The 13,380-nt window shown below is 36.4% G+C and overlaps 1 protein-coding gene and 1 pseudogene across 2 annotated transcripts; both read left to right on the top strand.

The window, feature by feature from the left end:
* The first annotated feature begins 41 nt into the window (after nt 1-41).
* On the top strand, nt 42-525 carry LOC103986529 (uncharacterized). Its single transcript, XM_009404545.3, has one exon. The coding sequence runs from the start codon at nt 90-92 to the stop codon at nt 414-416; it is 327 nt and encodes a 108-aa protein (XP_009402820.2). The 5' UTR covers nt 42-89; the 3' UTR covers nt 417-525.
* Nucleotides 526-1,812: 1,287 nt separating this feature from the next.
* Nucleotides 1,813-13,048, top strand: LOC103986421 (uncharacterized; annotated as a pseudogene). Its single transcript, XR_001977891.2, has 14 exons — nt 1,813-2,040; nt 3,404-3,459; nt 3,568-3,742; nt 3,919-4,020; nt 4,452-4,523; nt 5,890-6,006; nt 6,124-6,201; nt 7,966-8,028; nt 8,122-8,218; nt 10,978-11,056; nt 11,132-11,343; nt 11,598-11,743; nt 11,869-11,991; nt 12,658-13,048. The product of XR_001977891.2 is annotated as an uncharacterized LOC103986421 (transcript).
* Nucleotides 13,049-13,380: the final 332 nt, after the last annotated feature.

Below are 13,380 nucleotides of genomic sequence, written 5' to 3'. Positions count from 1 at the left end.
TACCCTTCCCTTCCCTTCCATCCTCCATTGCGACTACTACTACTACTACGACTACGATAAAGGCCACCGCCACCCTCCAATAATCCGTCATGGCACGCACGCAGCTCGTCTTCGTCCTCGCCCTCCTCCTCGTCGCCGTCGTCGCCTATGCCTCCGCCGACTCAGCCCCCGCCGCCTCCCCGTCTGGCTCCGCCATGCTCAGCGTCCTGACTCCGATCGCCACCTCGCCCCTACCAGCCGACGCCGACTCTCCTTCTGGCGATGTCGACGACAGCGACGCCGGCGGCGTCGGTGCTCCACTCGGGACCACCACGACCAAGCCGGAGGGCGAGACCAAAAGCGGCGCCTCCCTCAATGGTGTGGCCTCTGCGGCTGTCGTCGCAGCCATCTCCGGTTCTGCCTACTTCATGTTCTGAGCAGACAATAAATTCTTCTTCCGTTCTGCAATGCATCAAACTACTGTTCATTGCAGAATAGTTTAATGTATTCTGTCAAATGGAGGCAACGAAGAAAAATTATATTCCACACTTGTCTTGAATGCTTGCTTGCATTTTTGTTCCTCTCACACCATTGAGGGAAATTCAAATCAATTTCAATCCCTTTTTTTGTCAAATAGACATTGAAATATCTAAATTTAAACGTGAAATTCTCATAAGTAACTAATTCAATAAAAATATTATCATGGCACATAAATCGATTAAGTCACCATAATTAAAATAAGATAAAAAGAATCATTATCAAGATGGAGATTCCTCTCCTCCCTAAAATTCTCCTACTGTGAAGAACAAAGGAAGAGCCTCACCACCCTTATATATACATATATATATATATATATATATATATATATATATATATATATATATATGTATATATATATATATATATATATATATATATAATTTGCTCACATCATATTAATTATTTAGTAAACAGATTTAAAGTATTTGCTTATTCAGATTACATAAACAAGAAAATAAAAAAAATCCAAATTAAGTAAAATACTAATTATGATAATTTTGATTTTTGAAAAGAGGAAAAAAGCTCTGATGAGTACAGATTTTTTCTTTTATTAAGAGATAGTAATAAAATGTGTATTTTAAGTGGTTGTAGGTTCATCTCATTGAAGAAACAATGAGATGATGATGTTCTTCGATGCATTAAACATTGATTTCTAAAGACATTGAGCACCATGATGACACACAATATTCTCTCTCTCTCTCTCTCTCTCTCTCTCATTCTTTTTTTTCTTTTTAAAGGTAATATCTATTTCTTAATGTAGTCTGCCTGGCACGTGTCAAGTTTTGCTTGGTGGAAAAATGTGTACCCTGAATGGCGAAGACAGCCGAGCAGCACCTTCTCATCAACCGCTTTCCTATTCGGGGTTTACACGTGGCGAAGAGGGTGTCGCCATGCACGCTGGCTTCCTTTCTCGGCGCCGCGCACCAATCCCCGGTCACCTCGAGAAATGGTCCCCAATTTATTATGTATGAAGGTAATGTAGACCCACGCGGTCTCATCCTACTTGGCATCACACGCGACGTTGGGGAGCTCTGGATCGCATCTCGTACGAGATGCGCGTATATTCCGTCGGTGTGGCGCTACTTTCTATATAATGGATATATATATTACGCCAATATTTCGTACGAAGAGCGATGCGCACCCACGCGTTCTCATCCTACTTGGCATCACACGCGACGCTGGGGAGCTCTGGATCGAATGTCGTACGTGATGCGCGTATATTCCGTCGGTATGACGTTACTTTCTATATAATAGATATATATATTACACCAACATTGGCTTCCCAGAGTTCTTTCGTCTCTCCTCCTCCTGCCCACCGTTTATTTCGCCTACGGAGAGGAGGAGAGGACGAGAAAGCTTCGATCTTTATTAGGAACCGGGGGGATTAGGGCTCGTGTCCGTGGTCGGGTCCGGGCGCCAAAGAGGGGGGAGGAAATGGAGGCGTTTGAGGCTTTCGACTCGTTATTGGCCGCGGCGAGCAGAGCTTGCTGCAGCCCCCTCGCCGTCTTCATCCAGATCCAGGTAGGCACATTCGATCGATTCTTCTTGGTATGTGGTTGCTTCTTCCTCCGATTCTTTTTGGCGTCCGGGTGTGCCCTGTTTCTTTTTCTTTGGTTGTTTTCTTTCCGCCTTCAATGCCGATTGACGGATCTGGTGTCTCCCTCATTTATGCGCGGACTGGACCATGTTGTCTTCTTCTTGAACCGGCTTAGAGATTATTGGCCATTTCATCCTGGTTCCATTGGTAGACAGTAAAGGAGGAGTCGTATTTGATGAAGAGGTGGTGAGTTGGCATGTAACGCTTTCATGTGTTCGAGAAACACTAATTAAATTAGATAGGGTTCCAAAGAATATTTAATTAGTGAATTTGAGGATGTTGCAATTTCATGTTTGTAATTTATTAATGACATTTGGGCATTCACTCTATTGGAGTATAATAAGCAAAATGAATAGATCTATGGTCAAATTATAAAGCTGATGGCTCCTAAAGTGCCACTGAGATGCAGATGTTGTCCTATTTTTGTACAAATATCTAGTTGATGACCACCAAATCTTCATCAAATTATTAGATGACGAGTCTTGTAAGAACAATGACAAACTTGATGGTGATCATATATCAAATGCCGTTGTTTACTAATTTATCCTTTGAGTTGATAGATACAATTTTTTAATTTCAGTTAAAAGGAAAGATTTGGGGATTCCCGTCTTCATATGAAGCTAAACTCTTCTTACTAAGTGAACAATTTGTGAGTTTACTAGACATGATTTATTGTAGAATCTACTCATTATGAGATGCCATATATCTCAGACACTTCTTGAAAGAAAATTGCAAGAGTTTGTGGCTTAAGAATAGAACTCATTGACAATAACATGCAGGAGAAGAGCCAGATAAATATATCATGAATGTTTGGGATCCATATATGCGACTTGGAGAAATATTTTCCACCAAGAACATTGAATGCAGAATGTGGAATGGTTGAAAGATAAACCAAACAATAGAAGATCAAACAATGTGAGAGGGTACACTAATTTGAGAAGTAGATTATTTCTTTAGAATTATATAATGGATAGGAACAGATAGATCAACTTGGAGGATTTTAAAAATTTATGATGAATGGATGTTGAATTTTTGGATTGGAAAAGAAGAGTGATGTAGAAATATCAAGGCTTGAGTTTTTTGGTGTGATGTCCTCTCCTGTCAAATCATCAAAGGGATTATCATTCTGTCACATTTGAGATGCATGTGCAGCAGAAACTCAATCTACTTTTATTGTAAATATGTAGATTATACTATTTTACTTTACAGTCAGCTATATGTGCTCTTTATTTTAAGTGAAATCTGTAAAAGAAACAACTAAAGCAACCCTTTTTTGTTTGTTTGTAGGGTTGTATAATCTGTTTAACTCTTGCTGTTGGATGGGGCTTTGCTGCCTATGTCAGGTATTATTTTCCGAACAATAGCAAAATAATTTTAGATACTTGATTGGTATGCAACCTTTTGTTATATGACATATGGAAACACATGTTGCGGTTTCTTTCCCTTTACAGGAATAGAGTTATACAGCGCATGAAGCTTAATATTGCAAATGGCAATAGCTTTGCATTCATCTGTGAAGATATTAATGATCTTGAACACTCTGCTCAGCTGAATTTACCTAGAGTGTCAGTTATAATGCCTTTGAAAGGCTTTGGAGAACACAATTTGCAAAACTGGAGAACCCAAGTGAGTTATTGTTATTTATTAAAAAAGTTTCCTTGCTAGAACTGTGGATATTACATATATTTCAAGGAAATATTTATGGCGTATCTATTTTGCATTGCATGTTTATTAACACATGGTTTCTCTCATACCAGTGGAATTTCAACAGACTAAAATATTTTCTGAATTTTTGAATGCAGATTACTTCTCTCTATGGAGGACCTCTAGAGTTTCTTTTTGTAGTTGAAAGTGCTGAAGATCCAGCTTACCATGCAGTGTCTTCACTCATCTTAGAGTTTCAGGTAAATATGCATTCCTTTGGATTCTGCTTCTTACATATGAGGCAGTACCTTGATCAATTTTCAACTTGCCAATTGTGTGCAGTTTTTGGATGTTAATGCTAGTTATATATGCCTCTGCTATTTTTTAACATCCATTCTCTTTCACCTCATGAGTTCTTAGATGACACAGAAGTTTTTATATAGAATAGAAACATGATGTTCTTTAGTATGACCTTTATTTACAATTATCAATTCTGTAACCTTTTGCTACCTATGGACATCTGCAGAACATATCCAGTGATGTATGTTATCTCGATTTAGTTAAAAACACAATGAAACTTCATTTTGCATGGGTTTTGACATTTATCTACTAGTTTTTAACTGCTTGTTCTAGATGCCTATCAATCTCTTTTGAAATACCTGACCAAAAATTTTGCATGAATGATTTTCAGGAGAGTGTTGATGCGAAGATTGTAATAGCTGGCCTGTCAAAAACATGCAGTCAGAAGATTCATAATCAATTGGTACATAGAGCTACTTTTGATCTTGTCATTTTAACAAGAGACTACTGCCATTTAAACAATGCTTTTCCCTTATCTATGCTTTTAATTTTGTTCTTGTTTTCCCTTGATATCATAGAGTAAAAAAGAGGCATAAGGTTAAACATTTTCATAACAAGATGGAGTTTTGAACCACGTGGTATACATAAAATTATATAAGATGTATAATTTTTATTACTTTGCTGAAGTTCCGAAAAGGAGTTAAAAATAACATAGCACGTATGACCCTTGTTAAGATTATGCAATGTGTTAATTCAACATCATTTTTCACTTCTATAAACCAAAACATTTCTGCTACCTGCATTTCATAGGTTCTAAAATTTTCTGGAAAGTCATGATTTCTGGCCATACTCTGTTTCTAAGTTTTTTAATACTTTAAATATACCATGTTAATAGGTTACTCATTACAGTCATTTCTGTAGAAACCAAGACATTCTGACCTATTCATTGATAAAAGGAAGTCTTCGGTTGATCTCATCCTGCTAAAATTTAGAAATCAGGAAGCCATTGGATTTGTCGCTTGGTCCACATTCAATGTGTTTGCATTTGCATGTGCTATGTCTTTTCCTGAGCTTAAACCCCTTATGAATTAACCCCCTATTGCGTTAAGAGCCTTGCAGCAAATTTGTAAATAGCTTTTCATCTACATTGCAAAGTATATCTCATTAAAGCTAACTGTTTGAGGTTTTTTTCCCTGATAAGACTCATTTTCAGCTAACTGTTTGTGCAGTATATCTTATGAATTAACCCCCTATGAACAGCTAACTGTTTGAGGTGTTTTTCCTTGATAAGACTCATTTTCAGAAAGACCTTTCTTGACTAGCCTCATCTCAGAAAAATAATTTCTGAGAGTAGCCTCGTTTTGGACAATGTTAGAAGTGTTATTGATAAAGGAGAACTACTGTCAACAACAGTAGTTTTTTTACGCATCAACTGTTGTCAATGATATGGTTTTTTACTACAATAACTGCTCCACTTCAACTTGGCATAGATTAAAAGAAGGCTAGTCTTTGAAAAATTTTCAATGGCTGCTGACAGAAATTTTCTTCAGAAAACTAGGCTACTTAATTGAAAAAAAAAACATCGTGAGGGGTTAAAGGCATAAGTTCAAAACATTACAGTTTTGTTCATAAATATATAATTTGCAATAGGATAACATACCTTGGCAATCTTGTATTGAACTGTTTTAGGAGTATCCTTCATGCTTAATATATTTGATTCTCCTCAAATTCAATATGCCAAATGCTATCTTCCATTAATTAGTTTCCGTGTCCCCTAAAATGAGAATTAAAACATAATGATCTTTTAAAATCGTGCAAGTCTATTGCAGGTTGGTGTGGAAAGGATGCATAAAGATAGCAAGTATGTTTTGTTCCTGGATGATGACATTAGGCTCCATCCTGGATCAATAGGAGCCCTTACAACAGAAATGGAGAAAAACCCTGAGGTATTAAATTTGTTGCAATTGGCACATCACTGTTTCACACCTATTATCTGTTAATCAGCCGATAATGCTCTTTAGTTTTTTCCATGTACAAAATTAATTGTATTTTTTTCTCTGCAGATTTTTATTCAAACTGGATATCCTCTTGATTTGCCCTCAGGAAGCTTGGGTAGTTACTGCATATATGAATATCACATGGTATGAGTATTTTAAAGCTTTCATTCTATATTAATTTCTTATCAAGTTTTATATCCTCTTCAGAGTCATGAGTTTCAGAATGGGTCATTAGCTACCATGTAAAGCATTTGCCTATTTAATCTTTCCTATTTTTGTCCCATACATATATTGCTTCTTGTTTTTGTTCTCTCTTTCTAATTGGCTACACTATCAGCCAGCCACTATGACCAAATTTAAATGCTTGACATTTTCTGCCAATGTTCAGAAGTTATAGTCACCTTTGACCGTCCAAACAAAATGCCCACTAAACCAAATATTATGTGATTGACCATGCCTCCACTTAAGGCATGAAACTGTCAAATGTCTCTTCATGAAACAGTCTTAAGGATGGAACTAATTATGGTTGTGATCAGTGATTGTTGTACTATCAGAAACGTTAGTGTATGGGCAGTATGTACCTGTTTAGATGCAGACCGACACATGGACCACCTCTTCGCCGCTTCGATGCTGCAACGGCACTACCTTTTTGCCATTATGATGCTGTCGCTGCTTCCTGGGTATGCTGTCGCTGCACTTCTTCTCCTCCTCTACTTTCTTATTCTTCCTTCTTCCTTCCTCCGTTGTTCCTCCATCGTCCCTTTCACTTCACTCTCTTTTTCTTCCTCGTCAAAATACCGGTAGGCATCGGCATACTGTATGTCCGTACACCGGTACAGACTGGTACATAGTACATACTATTCCAGCAGATTATCGAAACGGGTCTGGTACCCAAGAAGGCAAACCTTGGTTGTGATGCTAACACTTAGACACATGCATCAGATGCTTATCTGTGAAAAAACTAGAATTTCAGTTCTTTAAGCAAGTTTTTTTTTGTCAATGAAATTAGTGACCTCTTATAGGTCATTTTTCTATCCTCTTGTTTTCTAATTCCATAACATTTGCATCATGAAGATGAGCAAACTTGTAAGTGTGATCTACATCCTTAGCTGCTTACGAAAACATCTGATTCATGCTTTTGTTTTTTCTCCTTTTCCTAGTAGCTGCAAGTCCCCATTGTGATATGACAGCATAATGCTCTTCTTGAATTCATCGATAATTTTTACCTTTTTAAAAGTGTTCCACCATCTGATATATTTTAACAGAAGCAAAATCTAAAATTTACATTTATCATTTTTTTCCACCAGCAATGAATTTCACCATAAACCACCATAGATAATGCTAGTCTCCATGGATCAATTTCAACATTCCTATAAGAAAGTTTCAAGGAAAAAAAAGCTTGATTTTGTCTTCTTTTATTGTTTAATTCTGGAGATCCTTCTCTTGTTGCCTTTATGTGCCCTATTTGTTTGTTCTGAAAAGGAAGCTGAAAGCATGGGGATATTTCCATCTGCATATGCTTCTTAGACCATGTTATTTCCTCTTTGTCCAGTGTGGGCAATTTCTGGCAGATATGATGTGCATTACTTTGACTGTAAGTTCTGTTTCACAAATTGGTATTTGAATCCAATGTCAACTTCTCCCTTTTTTTGTCTTGTCGGAGCATATAGGTGAATTATCTAAGTAGTTACTCTTATATTGATTGCAAGGCTAAAGCCTCTTATACATTCTTGATGAACATGATTTGTAGTTTATGAATGACCAACATTTGTCCACAAACATATCAACATGGAATTTTCATTTTGCCTTTTTTATTCTTGTTTTTAATTCAACAGTGCCAGTTACTTCTGTACTTATTTTCAGAATGTATTTTACTCACCTTTGTATATTGTTTTTCTCTAATCTTAGCCTTGCTCTATGGGGTTTGCAACTGGTGGAAAAACTTTCTTTCTGTGGGGAGGCTGCATGATGGTAAAGTTTAGGCATCTTAAACTGTTTGTTACATACATATGTAACTTAACAAGCTTAAATATGCATGTCTTATACATCGTCTTTAATCCTTAGATGCACGCTCAAGATTTTAGGAACGACTTGTATGGAGTTGTTAGTGGGCTTCAAGATGGGGGGTACTCGGATGACATGACCCTGGCAGCAATTGCTGGTAATCATTCTGACTTCTGAGTCTATTGTGAAATTCATCCTGCTTGCAAGAAGTGTTTTATTTATTATTTACTTGCTGAACTTGTGCTTTATAGTTGTTAAAATGATTGTGAATGCATAAGTGAAACATATTGTCAATTTCAGTGCTATATTTTTAGGAAAGGTGTGTATGAATTATGATTTGTTTCTCTAATAATATTACATTAAAAATGACCACTGTTATGAGCCTTTAACAAATTTTTTCATCTTGTCATATATTTCTGAGAGATCAGTGATTTAAAAAGCGCTAGGTGTCAAGGTCCAAAAGCGCCCGAGGTGTTAGGCGCTCGCCCGAGCAAAGCGAGGCACTAAAATTTAAAAATATATAATATAATTAATAAATATAATTATTTAAGTAAAAATATGATATTAAATTAAGAAAATCTTGCAAAATCATAATATCACATTAACAAAAAGTCTTAAAATTCAAAACAATAAAATAATTTCAAATAAATAAAAATTAGTAGTATTAAAATCAAAATAATATATTATTAATCTAATAAATAAAAAATATTGTTACTAGTATGCAGTTAACAGTATATTGTTAATATACTGTTAACAGTATACTATCGAGTCGATGTGAGAAGAGTGAGTAAGAGTAAGACAACAACGACAAGTAGTGAGCAGCGGCAATGGCGACAGTGGCAAGCAGTGACAACAGCGGCGAGCAGCGATAGTGGCAGCGACAACGGTAGCGAGAGCGCAGCGTAAAAGTAAGATTGATGCTGTTGATTGGGAGCAGCGACAACGGTAGCAGCGAGCAACGGTAGTGGGAGTGGCGAGCAGCGACAATGGCAACGGTAAGCAACGATAATGGCAGCGGCGAGCAACAATAGTAGCAGTGGTAGTAGAGAGTAACGACAGCGGAGAGAGGTAATGACAGTGGAGAGGAAATGTCGGCGGTAGAATCACGAGCAAGGTTAGGGTCAGGGAAGTCGCGAGAGGGATGCTAGGAGGTTGATATCGGTACTTTAGTTGGTTCGATTGAACCAACTAAAGTATCGAGGTCGCTTGGTTTAACTTGGGCGCTCACCCGAGCCCAAGCATCGGGCGCTTCGGGCGAGCGCCCAGGCGGTGCCTCTTTGAAGCGCGTCGCCTGGACATGAAATGAGGCGCTCAGGCCTCACCTCGCCTCGCCTGAGCGCCTATTGAAATCGCTGTGAGAGACAAGGTAAATTTATATTCCTTCACGTTAATATTTAATTAATTCTATCAAACTGGGATATCATAAATGATGACATAAGATGTAGTCCCATACTTGGTAAATGCTTAGGTCCTATACTTGTAAACTAGTTTACATGGCTACTATGAGAGAAAATTTGTGCAGGGTTGGTATTGCAATTTAGGTCCTTGCATTTTGATTTGTATAGGGGTGAAGCACTATATAAATTACATTGTATCATGAGAAGAGGGATTTCCTTTGCTCTTGTGTTTATAATAAAAAGGTCCTATGTAACAATGAAAAGTTTGTGTACATGTCGTGTCTCCTTCATTACTCGTTGAATTGTACCCTTGGATACATGTCCATGTATGACTTGCATTTCTTGATCAATGTAACATCAAGTTTAAGATATTAATTATTATCAAAATTAGCTTCCAAACCAATATGTATCTCAATGGTTTAGGAAAATAACTAATTTGTATGAAACTACTTGAAGCATAATAATAAGTACAATAACAACAACAATAATAAAGTCATGAGTCCTAGATATTTGGGTTGGCTACATTGATCTTTTATCGTCACTGAGATTCGTAAAAGTCATATATTTAGTTAAGTTAAATAATATTTAAATTTTTATTTATAATTTTATTAAAGTCTTCTTAGGTCTTCTTGTAACTCTTTGCATACCATTAAGACTAATTATTTCATATCTTTTAACTATCATATCTATATGTCTCCTGAGCACATGTTTATATAATTCTAAATGATTTTATCTCATTATATCCTCTATCGAAGTGATACCTAATTATTCACGGATAAAAATATTTTTTTTTTCTTTCTTTCCTAGTAACTCCATATATCCACCTCAATATTCTCATTTCAGCAATACAAATATTTTTGTATATATTATTTTTTAACTGTCCTATACTCAGATCCATAAAGTATTGTTGGTCTAATAATTATCTTGTAAAATTTTCCTTTTAGTCTCTCAGCTAAGATATATGTTTATGAGATTCGACATAATTTTACGTTGACTATCAATAACCTAACACAACCCTCCATCCTTTTCTCTGGGCTTGGGACTAGCATTGATAGTTTTCTCCTGCTTAGGTTAACCTTCTCTTATCATGTTGGAATACTATAATTTTGGCAAAACCTAATTTTCTTCTCTTTATTTCATGCATATATGTTGTTTCTGCCCACCTGGGTTAATATTTTCTTATCATGCAAAAACGTCAAATTTTTTTGGCAAGAACCATGTTTATTCTCTTTATTTCATGTTCATTGGCCCCTTGGATAGAGAAAACAAGTTAGTGATGTTGCTCGAAATTTACCCAACGTGTTACAACTGAATGTTTCATCCTTTGGAGTTACTGTATCTTTCCAGCTGTATTTCAAAGCATATTCGTTCTGAAAAGAGATCAAAGATCAAGCATTTTGGCCTTGCACATGCCATGATTTTCTCGAGTTTTTGTTATAGTTCTATACCATCTCCTACCAATAGTGCTTAAATGAGTGAATAGTGTTAAAATCAATCTTAACTAAATATGCTTTTGCAGGACAACATAACAGACTTATTTGGTCACCACCAGTTGCTGTCTTCCCCCATCCCCTTGCAAGTGATCTTAGCTTTCCAAGGTTTGTGGCGTCATCATCGGAAAAATTTCCATAACTGATTCACTTTTAATTTACCCTTCTATAATTTTTGTGTAGATACTGGAATTACCTAAGGAAACAAACATTTGTTCTTGAATCCTACATATCAAAGGTTAATTGGCTGATGAACCGTGCCTTGTTCGCTACACATTGCTATTTATCCTGGGGATTTGTCTGGCCATATGTCATGGCATTAATACATCTTGCAGCATTTGTAAGAGCACCATTTTGTGGTTCTACATACAGTGAGGCATTTTCCTCATCTTGTGGTGAGTCAATTATTTTTCCCTTGAAGTAGGACCTAGTCAACCATAGGGACCTGTACGGTTATATTTCTGAACTATTGATGTACTAGAAGGTTTATTGTCAAGAGGTGGTTTTGACTTTTTCTACCAGGTTCTTTGGACATATTATAAAATCAATTGACCCAATGTACAAATTCATTAAGTAACTTCATTTTTTTTATATTCTGTTATTATTATCTTAATAATACAAAAAGATGTATTTACTTGTATGTGTTCAGGCTTGTCACTGGCGAGCTGCTTGCTTATATCCACTGTTATAGAACTTCTGTCAATGTGGAACTTGACTAAGCTGGAGATTCAGTTATGCAACATGTTATCTCCAGAAGAGCCAACAGTCTCACTCGGATCTTATAACTGGGGACTTGTAAGCATTTGTCTTGCAATTTTATTTCATAGTTCTAGGTTTGATAGTTTCTTAGGAATAGTTGGGTATTAGATTAGCAATGTGTGTGACTTAACTTATGTTGGATTTATATGTTTGCCAAGCAGGTATTTCTGGCGATGCTTGTAGATAACTTCTTGTACCCTATCTCTGCAATTCGTTCACGTTTTTCACAGTCCATAAATTGGTCTGGTGTCCGATACCACTTGGAAAAGGGGAAAATAATCAAGGTAAATTAATAGTCTCTTATCATTTGTACCTGTTCATTTTACAATAAAGTTAATTGCGTGGGATTTGCTTATGCTTTGCCTTAAAGGAAAAGAAAATGAAGCTTGAGCTTAAGATACTTAGGTTGAATGGTTTAAGATATTGAAAGTGTAGATCTAGAAATCAGGTTGCAGATAAACAGTCACCAACAGTAGTGACAAATCTATAAATGCCTTTTTTTATTAAACATTCAGTGTTGGTCACTTGTTGAAGTTCTCCTTTTTTTTTTCTAAATTAAGTTGTACTCCTTTTTCCAGACTGGACTACACTATTTTTGTTGGATGTTCCGGCTTTACAAAAATATGCCTGACTTCATAGTGGATTAAGCCGAAAAATGCAAAATTGGAGATCATGAGAATTTAACAATCAAAGTAAATTGATATACTTTGGATCCTAATTCCTATGTCAACGACAGGTTTCATAAATCATACTGTCATCAATGATGTGCAGCAACTAACGACTTAGGATACTGGATTTAGTAGTTTCATGACATTTCAAGCGCTAAATGATATTGGTCTTTAAATTAAAGTATAATCACCACATGAAACTTATTTTACACTCTTAGTATAGATAGGGACTCGTGGAGCTGACAAGTTCTAAATTTGTGTTTCTTATGAACGATACTGCAGATCGAAAGATCCATAGCAAATGGCCCAAGCTACTCTGATCTTGCATGGAAGAGGCTATATGGGAAAAGGCAGATCCATCGTAGTACTTCATTTATTAGCTATTTGTCAAGAAAGTATTATCCATTGGCACCAACCAAAGAAGGATGACAGCCAGCAGCTGAGTGTGCAGCGTAAAAGTCATCCAATTTTTGTTACAATTGACGCATTACATTGTATTTTTGTTCTTTCTTTAACCTTTTTTCGTTTCGAAGGTCTGATTCAATTTATGGATTCTTATGGTGTCAGGTCGTGCTCACCATTGAGATTTTTACAATGCCAGTTGATTGTATCACTATAGAAACAAGCATTTCGTTAAGACAAGAAAAAGGAGTATCCTTTCCTTCTTTCTTCCCATGGAGTAAGCATTTTCTGTGTTTGTCGTGCCCACTTCTTTGTTTGGATCGGCAAAAGGGCAGGACTCATTGCAGTATCTTATCAAGGAGTAAGCATATGGGTTTGACATTTCAACCAAAATAATTTGATCTCCATGAATCTGTGATTCAATTGCAGGTTCAGCATCTGATCATGAACGTAATTAAAACTCGTCATCCTCGAGTGTTGTTGGCAATAACCTGATTTATTCTGTTATGTTTCATCCACTTTAGGATCAGAACAATAACTGCTTTCTGTGTTCTCTTTCTGAAGGAAGAATGACAATTGTTCTAAATATATTCAAGTGATTGG

This window comes from Musa acuminata, chromosome BXJ3-5 (genome assembly GCF_036884655.1).
Source record: "Musa acuminata AAA Group cultivar baxijiao chromosome BXJ3-5, Cavendish_Baxijiao_AAA, whole genome shotgun sequence".
Taxonomy (NCBI): Eukaryota; Viridiplantae; Streptophyta; class Magnoliopsida; order Zingiberales; family Musaceae; genus Musa; species Musa acuminata.
The sequence above is the reverse complement of the archived record's forward strand: the minus strand, read 5'-3'. Positions and strand labels throughout refer to the sequence as shown.

Excerpts from the sequence above, each read along its gene's own strand:
- LOC103986529 (XM_009404545.3), top strand. The coding sequence starts at position 90 with ATGGCACGCACGCAGCTCGTCTTCGTCCTCGCCCTCCTCCTCGTCGCC.